At 38.8% G+C, this 21,817-nt stretch overlaps 1 protein-coding gene across 1 annotated transcript in view; it reads left to right on the forward strand.

Moving 5' to 3' along the window:
* The window catches only part of DCHS2 (dachsous cadherin-related 2), a 146,314-nt gene that overhangs the window by 107,749 nt on the left and 16,748 nt on the right, over positions 1 to 21,817 (forward strand). The window contains 3 exon segments of the mRNA XM_081813108.1: positions 6,779 to 6,892; positions 16,865 to 17,076; positions 21,112 to 21,263. Coding sequence (XP_081669234.1) covers positions 6,779 to 6,892; positions 16,865 to 17,076; positions 21,112 to 21,263 — 478 coding nt within the window.

A 21,817-nucleotide genomic window follows, 5' to 3' on the forward strand; every position in this document is an offset into this window, starting at 1 on the left:
ATCCATTATTGAAAGTGAAGTATTGAAATCTTCTACTATTATTGTATTACTATCTGTTTCTCCCTTCAATTCTGTCAGTGTTTTCTTCATATATTTAGGTGCTCTGCTGTTAGGTGCATATATATTTATAAATGTTTTATCTTCCTAGTGAATAGAACTTTTTATGTAGCATCCTTCTTTGTCCCATGACAGTTTTTGACTTAAGCTCTATTTTGTCTAAGTATAACCACAGTTCTTGCCTTTTGGATACTATTTGCATGGAAGATCTCTTTCTATCTTTCCTCCTGCAGCCTATACCTGTCTGTATATCTAAAGTGAGTTTCTAGGTGGCAGTATATACTTGAATCTTCTTTTTATTAATCCATTCAGCTATTCCATGTTTCTTGATTGGAGAGTTTCATCCATTTACATTTTTTTAAATTACTGATAGGAAAGGACTTAGTATTGCCATTTTTTAATTATTTTCTCTATGTTTTTCATTTTGTTTTTCTTTTCTTCTCTTGCTGCCTTCCCTTGTGTTTCATTGGTTTTTTTGTAGTGACATGTTTTGAGTCCCGTCTTATTTCCTTTTTTTTAAAATTTATTTTTATTTTTTTTATTATTATGTTATGTTAATCACCATACATTACATCATTAGTTTTTGAGGTAGTATTCTATGATTCATTGTTTGCATATAACACCCAGGGCTCCATGCAGTACGTGCCCTCTTTAATACGCATCACCAGGCTAACCCATCCTCCTACCCCCCTCCCCTCTAGAACCCTCAGTTTGTTTCTCAGAGTCCATAGTCTCTCATGGTTCATCTCCCCCTCCGATTTCCACCCCTTCATTCTTCCCTTTTGTGTTTCTTCCATAGATATTTTCTTTATGGTTACCATGGGGATTACGGAACACATCTTATAGTTTTAACAATCTGTTTTAAACTAGTAACAACTTAACTTCAATCACATCCAAGAACTCTGTTCCTTTACTTCTCCTTCCCACTTTATGTTATTGATTTCACAAAGTACATCTTTTTATATTTTTATCCATTCACATAGCTTTATAGTTATAGTTATTTTTTATGCTTTTATCTCTTAAATTTTATACCAGAATTAAAGGTGATTTATGCACCACCTTTACAGTGTTAAGAGATTTGGTATTTGTCTATATATTTACCTTTACCAGAGAGCTTCATATTTTCATATGCTTTCACATTGCTGTCTAGTGTCCTCTCAACTGGAAACATTTAACATTTCTTGTCAGGCGGGTTTGATAGTGAACTCTCTCAGCTCTTGTTTATCTGAGAAGATCTTTATTTCTCTCTCATCTCCAAAGGGCAGTTTTACTGGATATAGTATTCTTGGTGGCAGTTTTTTTCTTTCAGCACTTTGAATATATCATACCACTCCCTTCTGGCCTGGAGTTTTCATAAAAGCTTTTTGGATCATATACTGTTGCTGTTCATTCAGTTTCTCCATAGGGGATGAGGTCTTGGGCTTTATGCAGCCGTCTTGCTGACCTCACTCCCAACTTTCTTAAATGCCTGAAATATGTTCAGCATTTCAGTGGCTGGATGATTAAAAGATAATGGACAATTCAAAATCATCCAAACGTTTAAAAAAATCTCAAGTCAGTCATCAATATGAAAATACTTGCATTGCTTAGAAATGACAAAACTAAAACTCTGCAAATACTTACTCATGAACAGCTCTGAATAAAATATTTTTATTATTATTTTACCTAAATACTTCCATGAATATTGATTTTTCTAGTCACATAACATTAATTGTTACATAATTCTGCTTTTAAGTAAATAGTTCACTGCTGCTACAGATGGTATTAGTTTTTTAACTGATTGTAAAGAAGAAAAAACAAGAACATTGAATGTATTATACTTTTTGATGCAATATTAGACTTAAAGTAAAATTCATAAAAGCTGAAAATGTAAATTTTTCTGTATGTTTCAATTGCCTCATGGGAGTTAAAGGTACAGTGTTGGTTTTCATTTTATCATTTCTACCTTGGTGCAAAATGAACAGTAATTTTAAATCTTCTAGATGCCCAGAGACAGACTTATCTAAAATGTGCATGGGGCACCTGGGTGGCTCAGTCGGTTGAACATCTGACTCTTGATTTCAGCTCAGGTCATGATCTCAGGGTCATGTTTTGAGTCCCGTCTTAAAAACCCCATGACAGGCTCCATACTCCATGCTCAAATCAAACCCCATGACAGGCTCCTGCTTGAAATTCTCTCTGTCCCTCTCCCTCTGTCCCTCTCCCTTTGCCCCTCCCTCAGCTAGCATGCATTCTCTCTCTCTCCCTCTCAAGTAAATAATAAATAAATAAATACATAAATACATAAATAAATAAAATGTGCACAATAAGCTGGGGTGTCTGACTTGCTCAGTCAGTGGAGTGTGCAACTCTTCATCTTGGGGTTGTGGGTTCGAGACCCATGTTGGGTGCAGAGGTTACTTAAAAAATAAAATCTTTAAAAAATAAATTAAGTAAATTAAGTAAAATTAGCACAGATAAGCCAAGACCTAGAACGATCCTTTAGATATTTCCTCTTTTTGGGGACAGTCTCAAATTTAAACTTCATCTGAGGAAGAAGATATATAAATATTTGCCACTCTTTGCTGACTTTAGCATCTAGTTTGAAGTATTTTCAATGAAATCCTTTGTGTGCTACAATTTCATTTGATATTATGAACATTTTATTTGCAGTAAAAATAAGATTGTTCCTTTTATGTGGGAGTCCATATGTGATTCTTATTTACAATTCTGTGCTTATCTTTATTTTTTTACATGCAAGTGATCTCCACATTTTGTTTTATAATCTGACATATAATTAAAGCATCCTAAGCCATGGAGAAAAGGCCGTCAGCAAGACCATACATCTTGTCTGCATAGCTGTTTCTTTTCTTACTGCCATTCTTAAGAACATATGACAAGCCATTTGAAATAAAATTTCTGTGTTTAAAAACTAAATTGTATCAGGAAGCACAGAATTGTGATTGAGTGCTAAAGATAAAACATACTGCACTACTATGAAGGCATATTCCTACTGAAAATGTAAGGCATTTTTATATTAACAATATGTCTCCTAAAGTGTAACAAAATAAGCCTCAGATTATAATGCAACTTGAAAGATTCTCAACATGTGCAGCAACTTGATTCCACCATGATTAATTAAAATCCTTTACATTGTCAGTAAATGACTTCATAACTGGCTTGAAAAGAACCACCATTTGGAAGCCTCAATAAATGATTTTAAAACTTTGTCACAGTTTGTGTTAAACATAACATTTTAAAGAGAGTAATGTATCCAGTTTCGGTTTTCCCATTCTTTCTCCATAATGAATTCTATTTTATGCCTTTTCTCAATGACTTTTCAGTTTTGTGAACAATATCACATACTTGTTTCCTTTAATATGGATAGTGATCATTGCATTTGTCTTTGAAGGTTCCTGGGGAAAATATTATGTGTTCCAGGGCCTTTTCTTTATTCTCTTCTTTTTAGTGAAACCCTTTTAAGTATCCAGGAAAAAGAAAGTATCTATTGATTTGGCCTGGCTTAGGGATTTTTTTACTGTAACCTGTAGCAAGATGGCTTTTGAGCTTGTTCCCTGAGGCTTGCACAGTAGAAGTCAATGCAGAAGCCCAGCAGAGGTCTTAAATAGGTGTTATTTTTTTTTTTAACTACTGAAAATCCCACTATCAAATAGTGTATTATAGCAGTGAGTGATTTTTTAATTTATTTAATTTATTTTTTTAAAGATTTATTTATTTATTTCAGTGAGAGAGAGAGGGGGGGAGCACAGTGGGGAGGGGCAGAGGAAGAGGGAGAGAGAAATTCAAGCAGATCCCGAACTGAGCATGAATCCTGACGTGGGGCTCGATCTCACCACCCTGAGATCAGACCTGAACTGAAACCAAGAGTCAGAGGCTTAACTGACTGCACCACCCAGGCACCCCTGATTTTTTTTTTTTTTTTTAATAATTGCTGCTGGTTTAGAAGGGCCCTGTAGGCAGAGAGGCATTCTTCAAGCCTCTCAGGCTAGAACACTTCAGTGAGCATCTCCATCCCTTACTTCCTCTGTCTCCTTTATTACCTCCTTTCTTCCCACACTTATTAATATAAAGAACAGTATGAGTGATTCTCAAAAAGGCATGCTAAGCATAAGAAGGCAGCCACTCTTATGATTTTTCAAGTACATGAAATTTTAGAAGCAAAACTAATCTAGAGTTGCAGAAATATATAGAACACAAATATATAGAAAACCTCCTGTGCTCTCACAGAATTTAGTCCAACTTAGTGGAAAGATGAGATCGGTCTATGAGTATGTTCAGTACAAGTCCATGGATGACAAATAAGTACCACACTCTAAGTGCTAGAAAGGCTGATAACAAAAAGGAGAGATTCATCTTCTCTATCGGGTATGGTAAATGAGCAGACTCAGGCCTGTAGTCAGGCCACAGCTGTGTTTTGTTCAGCCCATACGATAGCTTATGTTTTTCCCCTAAATTAAATTATTTTCTGACATTTACAAATTGGGAGATTTCACATGAAAATAAATATGAATTTTTGAGCTTCTCTTAAAAAGACCAGAATTTCAAGCATCTGAAAGCCTGCTTTCCCTTCCCCACTAGCAGTGATGAGTTGAAGCTGAGTGTCTCAGGCACATCAGACAGCCTCTGGCTTCCTCCACCCATCTGGCTCCTTCATTTGTCCACGCTTCTTGCTTTTACCCAAAGGCATCTGAGTTAATGATCCCTGCTCTGTTCTCATCTCTGACACCATGTCAACACTTGTGTTCTTATCAAATGCTTCCTTTCACTTTTCCTCTTGTGCCTTGCTGACACCCTCCTAAATCAGGCCCCCATTGCTGCACACTTAGCAGCCAGAGAGCCTCTTGCAGAGCCCACCTCTTTCCCATCTCCCACTTGGTACCACATGCATACCTTCGCCAATAGGTGGCATCCTGCCAGAGAGCATGAAAGTAAGAGGAGAGGCAGGGATCATTGCCAGAGTGAGCATCCAAAGTAGATCCTGTAAGTTACAGGCCAAAGATAAGAGGATTAGGACCAGTAAAGAACTATGAAAAAGTTTCTCAGAAGTGGTGGGTAAATAGAGAACAAAAGGCAAAGAAAAGATTCACAACATCATCAGACAAAAGGGAAATTAAAATTGAAACCACAGCACAAGGACTAACATTAAAAAGGCTGACAATACCAGTGGATATGCAGCAACTGGAATTCTCATATCTTGCTAGCAGGAATGTAAGATGGTATAGTACCACTTTGGGAAATAGCTTGGCAGTTTTTTATAAAGTTAAACACACACTCACTCTAGGTGTTTACCCATAAGGAATGAAAACATGTGTCCCCACAAACACTATTACATGGATGTTCATAGCAGCTTTGTTCATAATAGCCCCAAACTGAAAACAATCCAAATGTCCATATGTGGAAAAATGGATCAACACATTGTGGTATATCCATTCAGTAGAATACACTCTACAATAAAAAACATAATGAGCTCTTTTTTTTTTTTAAAGATTTTATTTATTTATTTGACAGAGAGAGACACAGCGAGAGAGGGAACACAAGCAGGGGGAGTGGGAGAGGGAGAAGCAGGCTCCCCGCAGAGCAGGGAGCCCGATGCGGGACTCGATCCCAGAACCCTGGGATCATGACCTGAGCTGAAGGCAGTCGCTTAACCACCTGAGCCACCCAGGCGCCCCATAATGAGCTCTTAATACACAGAATAACATGCTTGATTCCTAAAAGATTATGCTGATCAAAAGAAGAGAGATACTGTATAATTTTTATGTGTATAAAATTTTAGAGGCAAAACAAAGTAACAGAAAGTAAATCAGTGATTGCCCGGGACCAGAAGTAAGAGAAAACTGACTGCAAAAGGTCAAGAGAGAATTTTTTGGAGTGATGGAAATATTCTACATCTTGGTTCTGATGGTGATTACACAGGTGTATATAGTTGTTAAAACTATATACATATATAATTGTATATATACATACATATATGCTGTATACATATGTATGTATATATGTATATATATAACTGTATACTTAAAATATGTGTATATTATTGTATGTAAATGTTACCTTAATAAAGTTGATTAAATAAAAAAATAATTTAAAAGGACAGGCAGTTAAAGGAGGAGGACAAATGGGCAACCAGGATAGGAAGTAAAACAGAGGTGAACAGCAAGGGCATGAGATATTACACATGAAGACAACAGAGTGCTAACTTGAGGCCAGAATGGATTTTTGAGAACCTTCCAGTGAAATTCCAGTTCTAATCACACCAATTGTCTCATTACCTCTATCAGTGCTTGCAATTCTTCTCTCATGATGGGAATCAGTTTGTTCCTATAACTTGAAATGTTATATGTCTGCCCTCCCCACCGACACACACGTAAAAAAGTGTTTTCTATCACATTGCATTGTTTTTTTTTCTTCCAGGGAACTTAGCACATCTGAAATCTACTTTGATTATGTATCTGTTTAATGGTTGTCTGTCTCCTTACTCTAGTTAATGATCACCGTAAGATAGAGATCTTTCCTAACTTGTCACTCTGTCTCCAGCACCTAGCCTGAGATCTGGCTTATTGAAGACACTCAATGACTAATCACTGAATGAATGAACAAATGAAAATGTAGTAAGCAAATAATAAATACCCAGTGTTTGCTCTTGTTTTTCCCTGAAATTTTCTTTTCCTAAAGTTCTTTCTTTCTTTCTTTTTTTTTTTTTTTTACCTAATTTTTACAGGTACTTCTGTTGTGACTGTAAAAGCTGTTGCTCCTGACCCAACACAAGACAGCATTAAATATTCCATTTTTAGTGGAAATGAAGATGGGGTTTTTTCCCTGTGCTCCAACTCAGGTGATCCTTCTCTCTCCTGTAATAGCTTTTTTTTTCTGCTTCATTTAATGTTACTAGTAAGAAATTCTTCTGCAGAGGAAACTCAAAATTTGAAAGATAGAAAAATTAGAGGTAAATAATTTAAAAAAGAAGTAAGAAACAATTTTTTTATGGTAGCTGATGAGAAATTGTGGGAAATCAAGACTACTTATTTGTTTACATGTACTTGCTAAGAATCCTGTTCTTCACATTTGGCAGTACCTAGCCTACCCTTTGAATTTTTGAAGATAAACTGGTTTCTACTTATAATTTACTCATCTATTTGGGAAAATGGGAGATACAGAAGAGAGACCATCAATATTGAGTTTGAATTGAAAATAACCACACATGTCTAGCCGTAGGGCATTTTCATCACGAGATTCTTCTAATTCGCCACTGAATGTCAACAATGCAACAAAAAAGGACAGCTGGAAAGGTTTCTATGTGATGGTAAAGAAATTACTTCCAAATACAGCATGTATTAAATTTAACTTTAATAAGACCATTATTGTGTTTTAAATGAATACCAATTGATTATATGAAACATACTTTTTTGACTAACAACTATGTAGTAGATACATATCTACTGCTGCATTGTCAAACCTCAAGAAGAATGTTTTCAATAATTTCTATATTACCATACAACTGCCTTATGTAATCTGTACTACATGCCCATGGGAAGAATTGAGAGGGAGTAGTTTCTTAAGCAAAGGCCTTCTTATCCCGGGTAGTTTTCTGGCTCTGGTCCGTACCAGCTTTGGTCAGCAGCCTTTCTGAGGTAGCCTGCTAGCTCTTCATCTCTTTAACCAAACTTTGCCCCATCGTTTGGTTAAAGGGTGGTGCAGGAAGCCTGTTGACAAGAAGGCCTTTGTGAACATCATCCAGCCTTAAGCTTCTAGCAGTCCACGGGTCTGAAGGTCCTGGGAAAGGAGCTGAGATTAGAATGCTCAGAAAGAAGGAGAGTAGCCGAGTTTGTACAATTTCCCAGGCTACCCACATCCTTCTGTCACCTCACCCTTAACACAGCCCAGGCTTGGCCTTATTTTTTCAGGAGTCTCTAAAATTCATGTAAAATATGCCTAGGGTTAGTCCAAAGGGAACTTTCAGAAAAAACTCTTCATTTTTCAATTAAATATTTATTTATGTTGAAGTTTATTTCACAAGTTTATTGTGAAACAGCTGCAAGAAGATACGCTAAAACATAGAAAATTCTTTAATGGCCATGTACTTGCCATCCATCTCCAGAGATGAGACATTACTGGAACCTCAGGAAGTCCCTGTGTCTCTCTACTTTGATCCAAGGCAATCCATAACCAGTCATCTGAGTTTGGCATTGATCACTGCCTTTCTTTCTTGATAATTTTCCAACTGTGTCTGAATTTCTAAATGATGTGTTATGTCCTTTTACCTTGGTTGAAACATCATGATAGACTCATGCTAATGTCCTCTCATCTATGACTTGATTCTTTTGCTCAACATTTTGACTGTGGTGCATACGCCGTTATGCACACATTAGAGAGGAGTAGCAAAGAAGTATGTACCTGCTGCCAAGGTTATAAACCAGAACACAGCCATTATTGTCAATGCTTCCTTTGAGCCCTTTTCCGATCGCTTTCTTTCTGTCCACGGCTGCAGGCTGACTAGTGTCCCTACTTCAGGGACAATCATTCCCTTGTGACTTATAGTAAATGCATTTCTCTACAATAAAACTGGTTTATTTTTGAATTTTATATAAATGGATTAATAGTCTGTGTATTTTATTGGGATTCGATTCTTTTTATTCAAAATTAGAATCTTTCGTGTTAATGTGTGCAGATGGGTCTTTTTCACTTTCAGTTCTTTATGGCCTTCTGCTTTAAGTCTGTGTCACAACTTATTTATCCATTCTACCATTGATGGACAGTGAGGTTTTCCTGTCTGGGGATATAATAACAAACACTGTGAGGAGCAACCTCATACGTGTCTTCTGGTGCATATGTGAGGAGTTCTCCGGGCCCCAGAGTCTAGGCTGGGCATATACATCAGAGGATGCATATGTTCAGCATTACAGATAGTGCCAAATTGTTTTATGAAGTGGTTTGCTCCACTTTACATTCCACCAGCACTGAATGAGAGCTATCACGGTTGTTTACGCCCTATTTTCTATTGTCAATCTGGTGGGTGTGAAATGGTATCTCACTGCGGTTGTCATTTGCATTTCTTTATTACTAATGAATGTGAGCGATTTTTTTCACAGTGTATTGGCCATTACTGCTTTCTCCCATGTGAAATGCATTTTGATGCACTTCATCTATTTTTCTACTGGGTTGTTTCTACAGTTGTTTGTTTCTGAAGTGTAAGGATTTTTAATAAATTTCAGTAGCATTTCTCCTTTGTTTTTTACAGTTTGTGACTTGTCTTTCACTCTCTTACTCGTACATTTTTATTTTGATGAATTAGAATTAGTCTTTTACTTTATGATTTTCCCATTTTGTAAATGAAGAAATTCTTCCCTATCCTGAGATCAAGAAAATATTGTTGCATTGTCTTTTAAAATTGTTAGTGGTTTTCCTGTGTTTCACGTTTACATCTATAGTGCATCTAGAATTTATTTTCCTGTTTTACATGAGTTAGAGATAACTTTCCCTTTTTCTTTTTCTTCTTTTTTTTTTTTTTAAGAGGATTACCAGTAATACCAGGGACAATAACCTTCCCCTGTGACCTAAAATACCCCCACTGTCATATGTTGTTTCCATAACTGTTTACAGGATGCTTGACTCCTTTGCACTCATCTCTTGGTCTATCCACACACCAATACCACACTCCCTTAATCGCAAAGACTTTATAATCAATCTTCATACCAAGGAAGCAGCCCCATTTTCATGTTCTTCATGAGTATATTAGCTGTTATTGGCCCTTTGCACTAATATGAATCATTGTATCCACTTGCCAGATTTTCACACACACACACACACAGGCCTATTGGGATTTTTTTCCCGAGGAAAGGAGATTTATTCATAAGGCTTTGGGTGATGTAAGAGCTATCCACACTTTTCATACATGAAACCCAGGTAATCATGACATGCACATTTGATTTCAGGTGAAACCTCACTTGAATTAACAAAGAAAATGTCCAAAACAATTGCATGGCCTCAATCTAGAATTTAAGTAACTAACTCATCAGGCCAAAGTATCCTCCTCACAAAGCTCTGTATAGCGGTGCATTGTAACTAATAATCATCTACCAAAGCTCTTCTTTTCTTTTATTTTAACTGTGGTAAGAACATTTAACATGAGATCTACTCTTTTAGCAAAATTATAAGTGTGTACAATACAGTACTGCTAACTCTAGACATAGTGTTGTCCAGCAGGTTTCTAGAACTTATGCATCTTGCATAACTGAAACTTCATACCCACTGAACAGCACTTCCCCATCACCATCGCCCCTCCCCCATGGCACCTGGCAACCACCATTCTATTTCCTGCCTCTAGGAGTCTGACTATTTTAGATACATCATATGAGTGGAATCATGCCATATTTATGTTTCTGTGACTGGCTTGTTCCACTCAACTTAGCGTTCTAGGGGTTCATCCATGTTGTCACGCATGGCGGGATTCTCTTTGTTGAGACTGAATAATATGCCATTGTGTGAATACGCTATACTTTGTCCATTCATCCATTCATTTAGTTACTTGAATTTTTTGTTGGAATTGTATTAATTCTAAATATCATTTTGGGGAAAGCCTGTATCTTTACAGTATTGTCTTCTAATTCAGGATAATATAGAAAAATCACATACATTGTTTCCTTAAATATATTTTAATAAAGTTTTAATTTTTTTATAGCAGGCTTGCATGGTTTTTGTTAGATGTAGTCTAAATCCTTTATACTTTTTCTTGCTAAAGTAAGTGAAAAAAATGCTTTTTATGACAATGCTATTAGGTATACTTGAAATTAGCATTTATATTTTGATTTTGTATCTAGAAAACCTGTAAACTACTGATTCTAATATTTTTCTGAGCATTTAACATATATGATCATTACCTAAAGATGAACCATCTTCCCTGTGTTTGCTGGAATTATATAGCTATTTATCTTCTTTTAGTGGTTAGCCTAGCTATTTTAACATATATACTTGAAGTCTAACATTAATCAATGTCCTGCTCCTGAATAATACAAGAGACTTAGAATTCTTTATCTCCAGATATCCCTTTTTCAACTTATAAGCTCCTGTGGGCCACAATTATAGTTCTTTCCAATTAGACATTATTAATATTTTTTTCTCTTTTTTTTTTTTTTTTTAAGATTTTATTTATTTGACAGAGAGACACAGCGAGAGAGGGAACACAAGCAGGGCGAGTGGGAGAGGGAGAAGCAGGCTTTCCACCACGCAGGGAGCCCGATGTGGGGCTCTATCCCAGGACCCTGGGATCATGACCTGAGCCAAAGGCAGACGCTTAACGACTGAGCCACCCAGGAGCCCCTCTCTGTTTTTTTTTATTATGTTATGTTAATCACCATACATTATATCATTAGTTTTTGATGTAATGTTCCATGATTCATTGTTTGCGTATAACACCCAGTGCTCCATGCCCTCTTTAATACCCATCACCAGGATAACCCATCCCCCCACCCCCCTCCCCTCTAGAACCCTCATTTTGTTTCTCAGAGTCCATAGTCTCTCATGGTTCGTCTCCCGCTCCGATTACCCCCCGCCTTCATTTTCCCCTTCCTACTATCTTCTTCTTCCTTTTTTTTTTTTAACATATAATGTATTATTTGTTTCAGAGGTACAGGTCTGTGATTCAATAGTCTCACACAATTCACATCGCTCACCACATTATTAATATTTTTAAATAGATTTCTGTGCTTCTTTGCTAACTGTTCTTTCTTACATCTCAAACTCGCCTCTGGTGTCATTTTCTTTCTACCTGAAGTACATCCTGTAGTGAGGGTCTGTTGTAGTAAACTTGTTCAGGTTTGGTTGTCTAAAAATGACTTTGTTTAATTCTTGTTTTTAAAAAATATGTTTGCTGGTCTTAGAATTCTAAGTTCACGGTTATTTTCTCTCATCACATTTAAGATATTATCCACCGCTTTCTGGTTTCCAGTTGTTGCATTAAGAACTTAGCTATTGATCTAAATACTGTTTATTTGTATCTTTTTTGGAACTCTAGTTAGACAAGTATTGAGCCAGACACTCTCTCCTACATCTCTTTTGCACATTTTTCATCTCCTTGTCCCTTTCTCTTCAATCTTTATTTCCAGAAGTTCTCTTGGGTTCCTTGTATACAATTCCTGGTCTCACAAAAAAATAATCTTTTTTTAAAAATTGAGGTATAGTTGACACACAATGTTACATTAGTTTCAGGGGTAAACATAGTGATTCAACAAGTTTATATGTTATTCTACTCTCACCACAAGTGTAGCTAGCTACCATCTGCCACCATACAACGTTATTATAGCATCATTGACTATATTCCCTATGTTGTACCTTTTAACCCCATGATTTATTCATTCCATAACTAGATGCCTGTAAAAAAGTAATCTCTTCTTCCTTGCTCATGTTTCTAAACTTCTTTTTTATACATTTAAACATATGCAATAATTACACATCCTGTGTCCAATAATCCAGCATTTTAAGTCTTTGAAGATTTATTCCATTTTCCATAGATTAGCCAGTTCTCATTCATGGTGCCTTGTTTCTCTGTGATTTTCATGCTTGTTAACTATGAGTGTTCATTGTCCTTAAAACTTTTTCTCTGAGGGTTCTTTGAAGACTGGGTTGAATTTGTGCCCTTTAGAGAGGACTTGTTTTCCTTCAGCAGCTCACCTGGGTACATCATCAAGCAAAGACTAGCTTAAATGTAATTATTGAGGGTTTTAAAAACATATAGCTGTGATAGTATGGCCAGCATAAATTCAGGCTTAAGTTAATAAATTCACAGCAGAGACCTTTTTTTCCCCTTCCAACCAACACCAAGGTCAAGAAAAGCAGGTTTCTGTACATCCATTTTGAACTTGTTTTTGTTTTTTAAATATTGATCACTCAGTTGGAGCATATGTAGCCTCTGGGTTTATAGCTTTATTCTGGTTTTCCCATTAGACTCTTCACCTTTTGTGGGTTCAGGCTTCTTCCCTTGTTTCTCATACTCTGTGCAGCTATCAGAGATGGATTTCAAGGAAGAAGGTTGTGTTAGAGACCCTTGGAACAAAAATGGGCTTTTAGCGCTCACTTACCTTCCTGGATTACTGTTTTCAGGGGTTTTTTTGTCCTCTGAGGATTCCTTACTAGTATACCAACTCAATCATGCATTTCAACACACACACAATTTATCACGCATTTTAGTTGTTTTTGTTATGAAGTTTTCCATACCGCTGTCAAGAAGCCTTTTTAAAAACTTTTAATTATGATATTCAATTCATCTTTCACGTCACCTTTGGCGCATAATCTTCAAGCTTATGTGTAAAGCTACCCAACATAGGTTTTATGAGCATATGTATTTTAAGCCATATGCCAGTTAAGATAGAAAACTGGCGTGTGTGATAAATCCGTCAAGATCACTAAGGTTATGGTTACTCTTCTTAAGGGTAAAAATGTGAGAAAGCCATTTTGTTAGTTACTGACTTAATAAGTTCTGATAAGAAGGATCTCGGATGAGAACCGCATTTTCTGTCCATTTTGTGCCAGTGTTTGCTCTACTGCTCACTGTCTACACCAGCAAGAATGTTGGAGTTTTACTCACATCGTGTATGTAAATAACAAATGGTTTGGTTATTCCCATCCCATCCCATGATTTGGTAGGTTGACATAAAACAAAAATGATCAAACTTGCCATGTGTCAAGGATGTGGTTTTAGCAGAAGATCGTTTCAGAACTTTTGGATAACATAAATATTTATCACAGTCTGCTTTGGGTATGTTCATATGCATGTGCACAGTTTGTATTGGATTGACATTCCCTGATTACGCTATCAAGCAGTTAGCATTTGAAGAATCTTAACCTCATTTCGATGTGTATTTTATAACTTGGGCAAAAGCTACATGTGTACACATATGAGAAAGGGAATAGTACTGCAATTTCATTCTCAAATTATTCTAGAACTGGTGCGCTTATGCATAAGAACTAACATGAAGTCGGTGACCATGAGGCTTGTACTGGAAGGAAAAACATGGACTTCTGCCCAGACTGAAAGCCCAGTAGTTCTTGCATCTCACCAGTGACAGTAAATCCTTGATATCTCTGAGAAAAATATGCGTATATCGTCCCAGGCAAATGTGGGTCTGGTAGGTGTGCCAGCCTTGAGTCATCTCACAGACGGGATATTGTCTTTCCTACTTACACAACTTTCTCAGCATATGCCAATTATTATGCCAAAAATAAAAGCCAAGCAAGGAAAGCATTAGAACTGCAGAGCCATTCCAAGTGCAAAATTCCAATTATCAAAGCCTAAACACAAGCCTTTTATTAAAAAGTCCACTTTGATCTGGGCTATAATTGGCACACTTTCTACTAAGTGACACTGGCAATTTAGTGTTGCGTTTCTATGTTATTTTTCTTTGGCTAATAGTAACAGAACATGATAGCAAGCGGAATGCTCTGTTCAGCGGAGACGGAATGCTGGATGAGAGCTTGGACCTACCTCAGACTGGGGCTCCTCTGCTGTTTGGGGGTGCTGGTTTAGCTCTTGTTTCACAGAGGTTTCTGAAGACCAGCTTGTTTCATTGCCAGCTCATCAAAATGCATCTTAATGATTTTTCCAGCTACCAATGGTCGTATCTACCCTAAATTTTCTGCCAGGGGTGTCAGTCACATCAGACTGTGGCCCATAAAAGTAATCTGGTTTTCTGAGTTGATAACTGATGACAATAAGCGAAAGTGGTTTATGGAAATTTTACATTTTGTAGTATAGTGAGTATAGAATATATTTAGCTGTTGTAGTATAGTGAGTATAGAATATATTTAGCTGTTCTTAATAACAGAAGAGAAGCTATAAAAATCTCCCAAAAACACTCAGTACTGAAGTTAGAACACTAGAACAGGGCATGATTCCCATTAGCATCCAGGTAAGTAGGCAAGAGCCTGACATTTTCTTGGACTAGGATGGTTGTCTGAGGGGACTGGTTCAGATAGAACAGTAGAACTGTGGCTTCCAGGCCATATTTCCAGAAACAGTTCAGGTTCTTTCATCTGAAGAACAGACTTTGATTAGTCCATGGTTGTTAAGTGTTTTCTTTCTAAATTCAGAGCTTTTGCAGATATTAAATCTATACCTGATGATGGAAAGGGTGAGGAACATGGGTAGGACACTGGAATATATATCATGATCCTGCACAGGAACATTCTAAGTATGCACTGTATCACTTCTCCTGCAACCCTACAAAGTCATTGTTAATACCCCCATTTTACAGGAGAGGAGGCTCAGCTCCATAGAACCTGAATGACTTACCCTGGGTCACAGACATAGTGGAGGTTACTTACCTAAACTAAGTAGCCAGGGCTAGGATTTATACTTGGTTTCAGGTGTCTCAACCTCCCAATCAGTGTTCATTCAATGAATCTCTATTCGATGGAATTTCTGACAGTGAGAGCTAAGTAAATAACAAAATAATAATAGTAAATTCAGTACAACATTTGTCAGCAAAAGGGAGAACAAAAACAGAACAGAAAGTTGAGAAGGAAATCAAATCAGGGGATGAATTTTCTTAATTTGGAGGAGAAACTCGTGCAAGGCACAAAGCCCAGGAGTCAGTTTCCCTAACCTGTTTATACTTTGTATATGAGGGTATAACATATATTAATGGATGCCATCCGTAGGCCAGACCCTGAGCTAGGCACTAGGAATATGACAGTTGGTATAAGAGATAGGGACCCATCCTCGCCTTGTACGCTTCTAAACCAAGAAGAAGCACCAGTCTGAAACAGATGAGCACAGTACATGCAGGTGCTCCATGAGAGTCTGTTGCAGGCTGACCATAGTGACAGTATGGGGCTGGCTGGTCTGGAAAGATCCCTGAGGAAGTGCAGAAGTAGGGACCATGCCAGGCAGATGGAAAAGCATGCATGTTGACTCTGTAACAAGCATTTGAGGAAGAAAACATTTAATTTTTTTTAAAGATTTATTTATTTATTTATTAGAGATTGAGAGAGTGAGAGAGAGAGAGAGAGAGAAACAGCATGAGAGGGGAAAGGGTCAGAGGAAGAAGCAGGCTCCCCGCTGACCTGGGAGCCCGATGTGGGACTCGATCCCAGGACTCTGGGATCATGACCTGAGCCAAAGGCAGTCACTTAAACAACTGAGCCACCCAGATGCCCCTGAGTAAAAGAATATTTATGAGTGTTCTGTGCACAGCAGAGAGAGCAACGTGGGGAATGGCAGGAGTGAGACTCTTGAGGTGGGAGAGCCCAAGCACGTCCGTCCTATGGAAGTTAAAAAATGCTGCATTTTGTCATAATCACCATGGAAAGCCATGGAAAGGGTTTCTGTGGCACAATGACAGTGTCCATTTTTATGATTCAGTTCAGAATGGGAACTGGATTAGAAGGGAGACCAGACGAGTGATGCCATGGGGCCCTTCAGGCAGGGGAGAAGGTGGGAAATGCCAGTGGCTCAGAGAAGGGCAGTAGCAGTGACGATGGAGGGCAGATTCAAGAGATGTTTGAAAGATAGACTTTGCAGACATGGAGATGGACTAAATATGGAGAGGGAAGGGTCATTTCAGAGACAGCTCCCACATTTCGCCTATTTCATAGTTTCTCTCCCTCCTATGTGTTGGAACCTTGCAAATAACCCCACATTTCTCAACTTTTTTCACAATCAGCCCAGTCAGGTGGGAAGGGCGGCCAGCCATCGGGAGATTTGGAGGGACAGGTGAGAGTTTGAGCATAGGAGTGAAAGGTGATTTGGAGCTTTTTAAACAATGAGTACAGCATCATTTTCTTTTATTTTTTTTCTCCCTCGGAATCAAAATAGGAGAACTCACTGTGAAAGAACCCAAGTTTCTCGATTTTGAAGTCAGACATGAAGTACGACTCATCATTTTAGCGGAAAGTAGGGGGCACAGAGCCTACAGCAAAGTAACAGTCTTGATACAAGATGTGAATGATAACTTACCATGCTTTGAGCAAAGCGTTTACCAAGTGTCAGTGTCTGAAGGCCTGTCCCACAATGCTCACATCATACAGGTAACAGAAATGTGTTTTGTGTATGTGTATGTGTGTGTATGGAAATTATCATCAGTCTGCATCAAAATATCTAGAGCCTTTTTCTAGGACATAAATGTGTCTAGGGCATGTAAAAAGTTTGATGAACTGGATGAAACCTTAGTTCGAAGGAAGTCTGGAGTTTCTGAGTTCACGCTTCTTCCTCTCTTCATCGCGTGCTCCTAGTGCCCGCCTGCTTTCTCTAGGGCCTCTGCCCGACACTAGCAGCGAATCCACAGGGGCACAAAACTCAGCTCAGCTTATCATGTGTACAACTTAGAGGGGAAGTCAGAAAAGTAAGCATAAAATTTAAATGCATGTTAGTCATGTTAAATAGAAGTGCCCATTTAATGTCATGAGAGAAAAGAGGAGAGACAGACTCTTCCGGGAAGAAAAGGATAAGACTTCGCAGATGAATGGTATTTGCGCTTGGTCTTCAAGGGTGAGCAGGCACTCGGCCGGGGGAAGCACAGCTGGATGAGCATGGATGAAGGCACAGACCCATGGAAGAGCTCCCTGGGTGCGAAATTTGCAGACATTTCATGTGAAAGTCCCAGATCCACTGTTCCCGGGCCTCACCCCATCTCAGCAAGGAGGCCTACGCCATGAAAAAGAGGATCTGTTTTTAAGGCAGTCTCGTGCAGGCTCTAAGACCCACTCACCCTTGATAGCCTCTCTGCCTGCTTCAGGAATCGGACCCAGTTCCATCTTTCCCTTCACAGTTGAATTGCTCTTCTGTCTTCAAGAACCTGGACATTGGGAAATGTACAACCTCTTGGGAATCTGCACAAGAAATCCGTATAAAAACCCCTTCCTGGCAAAGTCAGGCTTTCCCTCTGGCCTCTCTAATCCTGCTACTGTGATCCAGCCCGTAGTGATGATTACCCCCCTTCCTCTCTGGGTCGAGGGGGTCAGGGAGCCTGAGGACACGTTAGAACACCTTCTGGATGAGACCTCCCACAATGCTCTACTGTATGGCTACCTCCACCTGCGTCTGGAGAGACACCTTCCTTTGACCTTCAGTTCGGCTCCAGATGTACAGGTACCCCTCTGTTGGTGCTGACAAGACCAGTGGAGTCTTGGCCATCTTGGAGTCTTGGCTCTGTGCGTCCCACACAGTTCAGGATACCTAGGATTTCCTCCACTGTTTTTGCAGACTTGTGTTATATAAAAGTGCCCTGTTCCATTTGCCAGCCTGTTCCAGAAATGCTTTGCTTTCAGCCACGACTGAGACGAAGGGGAGGGCATTCACTTGCCCCATCTGTATCACTCTGTGCAGTGATACATGTTCAGGGGGGATGACAGAGACCTTCAGAGCCACTGTGGGGCCTGCCCTGCACTGGGGTGCTACTGCATTGCACCCCTTCATCGTTCATGCTCACCTGGATAGAGCTAGACTGCTCCATGTGGAACACAAGAAGGGACGATACCTTTAAAGCCCAGGTCCAACAAATGGGAAGGAGCCTGGCCCACCAGTGTGTCAAATTAGGTCAAACTTCAAGAGGGCTGAGTCAGGGACAGATACAAGGACCTGCATTCTTCACATTTTTAGATCATTTCATTTGTTCCAGGGAACCAGAACTGCCATTTTGCTGTGTCCTGTTCAGATAAACAGGAATGTCGAAGGCTCTGGAGGTCTAGCGCTCGTGGTAATTCTTGCTTTTGCCATCACACTACCCATGGTCCCTGCTTTTGGTTACAGCCCCACCAACTTCTTTTAGGAACTGCCCATCCTCTGTCAGCTGCAGTCTTGCTGAGACTGTCAGTCAAGGTAGTGACGTGTCCTCCATCCCCTGCCCAAGGCGTTGTCATCTGCTTCAGTCTCATGTAGGCTTTCTCTCCCTCGGATCTGAAACTTGAGTGGTAAGACACCAGCACAGAGGCACATTAGAGCTGATTCATCTTGGTGGCAACAACTCAAAAGAAACTGTGCCCCTGGGGGTCCCATGTCCTTGACCTTCACCCAGACACTATCTTTCTGATACATTTTTCCAGGTTAAGTTTTCCATAGTGGATATGTGCTGCTGGCATCCTAAAACCCTAACAGACACACCTCCTGGGAGACCTACTCTTGGTAACACTTGGAAGCATATGGACCCGGAGGATATGAAGGGTTTTATTCTGCCCAGATGCACATGAGTTTCTTTTCCTGATGACCTCCAAGGAACTGTGCATTGCTACCTTTCTTTACTAAGTAGCTGGCTTGTGTGCCCTCCTGATGAGGTCCTCAATGTCCCACTTGGGCGACTCAGGATCCCCTGAGATCTGATGACAGTGTGAAGGATAGATGAGAGCAGAGGGAGTTCGAGGCCAACACCCGTCAGGACATCAGTGCGGTCACCCAGGAGAGAGATGATGGGAACGTGAGGTCAGGCCAAGGCTGAGGGGCACAGAGGATAAAAATAAGTAGAAAAAAATACAAAAACAATGAATCGTGGATCACCACATCAAAAACTAATGATGTATTTTATGGTGACTAACATAACATAATAAAATAAAATTTTTAAAAAAGGAAGAAAAAATTTTAATTAATCCATCAACTTATTCTTAAGCAAGATCTTGAAACCACTAATAGAATTAATTTTTTATTAAAATGTAATATAGACTAAATAATACATCTCCATGGAGAATTATGCAAGACTTTTGTCTCATCCTCAACACTACTTTGATAATTTACGAAATAAATGATCAGGATCTAATTTGTTATAACACACTAAATCTAGGCTATTTCATTAATTAAAAATCCTTCTAAAATGAGACTTTCAATAAGATATATAAAAAAATCCACATATGGCCAATTTTACAGGCAATACTTTAAGCAGGAAATACAACAAATTAAAGACTACCATTTACTATTCAGAGATTTCTTTCCTTCTCTGGTACTGGTACGAACCTAAATATAGTTGGATCTTCTATTCAAGCAAATTAGAATTTTTTTCAAGTTCAGTGCCTCATTTTATTTTACTTTACTTTATTGCACTTTACAGAGATTTTTTTTGTTGTTGTTGTTGTTTTTGTTTTACAATCTGAAGCTCTGTGGCAAGCGTGCATCAAGAAAGTCTGTGGGCACCATTTTTCCAACAGCATTTGCTCACCTTGTATCTGTGTCACAGTTCGGTAATTCCTGCAGTAGTCACACATTTTCATTATTACTATATTTATTATGGTGATGGTGATCAGTGGTTTCTTGAGATGGAATCTATACCTGGTGAAGATGCTGTGAAATTGTTGAAATGACAGCAAAGGATTTAGAATATTCCATAAACTTAGTTGATAAAGCAGCAGCAGGGTGCGAGAGGACTGGCTTCAATTTTGAAAGAAGTTCTGCTGTGGGTAAAATGATACCAAACAGCATCACAAGCTACAGAGAAATCATTCATGAAAGGAACAGTCAATCAATGTGGCCAATTTCATTGTTGTCTTATTTTAAAAAATTGCCACAGCCACCCCAGCCTTCATCAGCCACCACCCTGGTCAGTCAGGAGCCATCAACATCAAGGCAAGACCCTCCACCAGCAAAAAAATCATGACTCGCTGAAAGTCAGATGATGGTTAGCAATTTTTAGCAATCAAGCATTTTTAAATTAAGGTATGTACATTGTTTTTTTTAGATATAATGTTATGCTGTTGCACACTTAATAAACTATAATATATGCACCAGGAAACAAAAAAAAATTCATTTGACTTGCTCTATTACAATATTTGTTTGATTTGGGTGGTCTGGAACTGAACCCACAATATCTCTGAGGTATCCCTGTATTTTCACCTCTTGCCTAAAATTGTAGTTCAAAACATGGGCTACGCCTACTGAAAGTTATTTGGAAGTCCTTTGAACAAGCCTGCAGAACACTTTGCCCACCCATTACCTACTATATTATAAATATAAGTCCTTTGATCATTGTTTTTAAAGTGCATTTGGCAATCCGTAATTCTTTCATCGTGCATTTGTCTGAAAAACAGTCTTAACCCATCTTGCAGATGAAATCCTTATCTAACGGAAGAGCTGCTTCCTCACAGGTTTTTGCTGCGGACCTCGACAGTGGGATGAATGGCCTCACTGAGTACTCCATTCTCTCTGGCAACCAAGGGGAAACATTCCACATTGATGCGCGGAGTGGTGTGATCACAGCAAACGCGGTTTTAGATTACGAGCTCACCAGCTCCTACAGGTCTGTCCCAGATTCAGATCCATTTGCTCAAGTATTCTGCTTGTTTCTGACAAAATTGTTGCTTTGGCCATGACTTCCTGTTATGTAAGCTTCACTGTAAAATGTGTTGCGCTTTGATCCAACCTATGATCACTCTTTTGATACGCTGAACGAGTCTTAGAAAGTATTTGCTCTTTGGAAAACGTGATTACACTACAACTTTAGGGTCCCTTGTAATTCTTAGCTTTTATGAATTTTTGATGCTATTAAGTACTAAACGAGAGACATTAAAAATGACAGTATTGGGCGCCTGGGTGGCTCAGTCATTAAGCGTCTGCCTTCGGCTCAGGTCATGATCCCAGGGTCCTGGGATCGAGTCCCACATCGGGCTCCCTGCTCTGCGGGAAGCCTGCTTCTCCCTCTCCCACTCCCCCTGCTTGTGTTCCTGCTCTTGCTATGTCTCTCTCTGTCAAAAAAATAAATAAAATCTTTAAAATAAATAAATAAATAAATAAAAATGACAGTATTTGTGAAATGCCTACTGACTGATAGAGCACTCTGCAGCTGTTTTTGGT

Source organism: Leptonychotes weddellii, chromosome 2 (genome assembly GCF_054177405.1).
Source record: "Leptonychotes weddellii isolate Sample4059 chromosome 2, ASM5417740v2, whole genome shotgun sequence".
In the NCBI taxonomy this organism is placed as follows: Eukaryota; Metazoa; Chordata; class Mammalia; order Carnivora; family Phocidae; genus Leptonychotes; species Leptonychotes weddellii.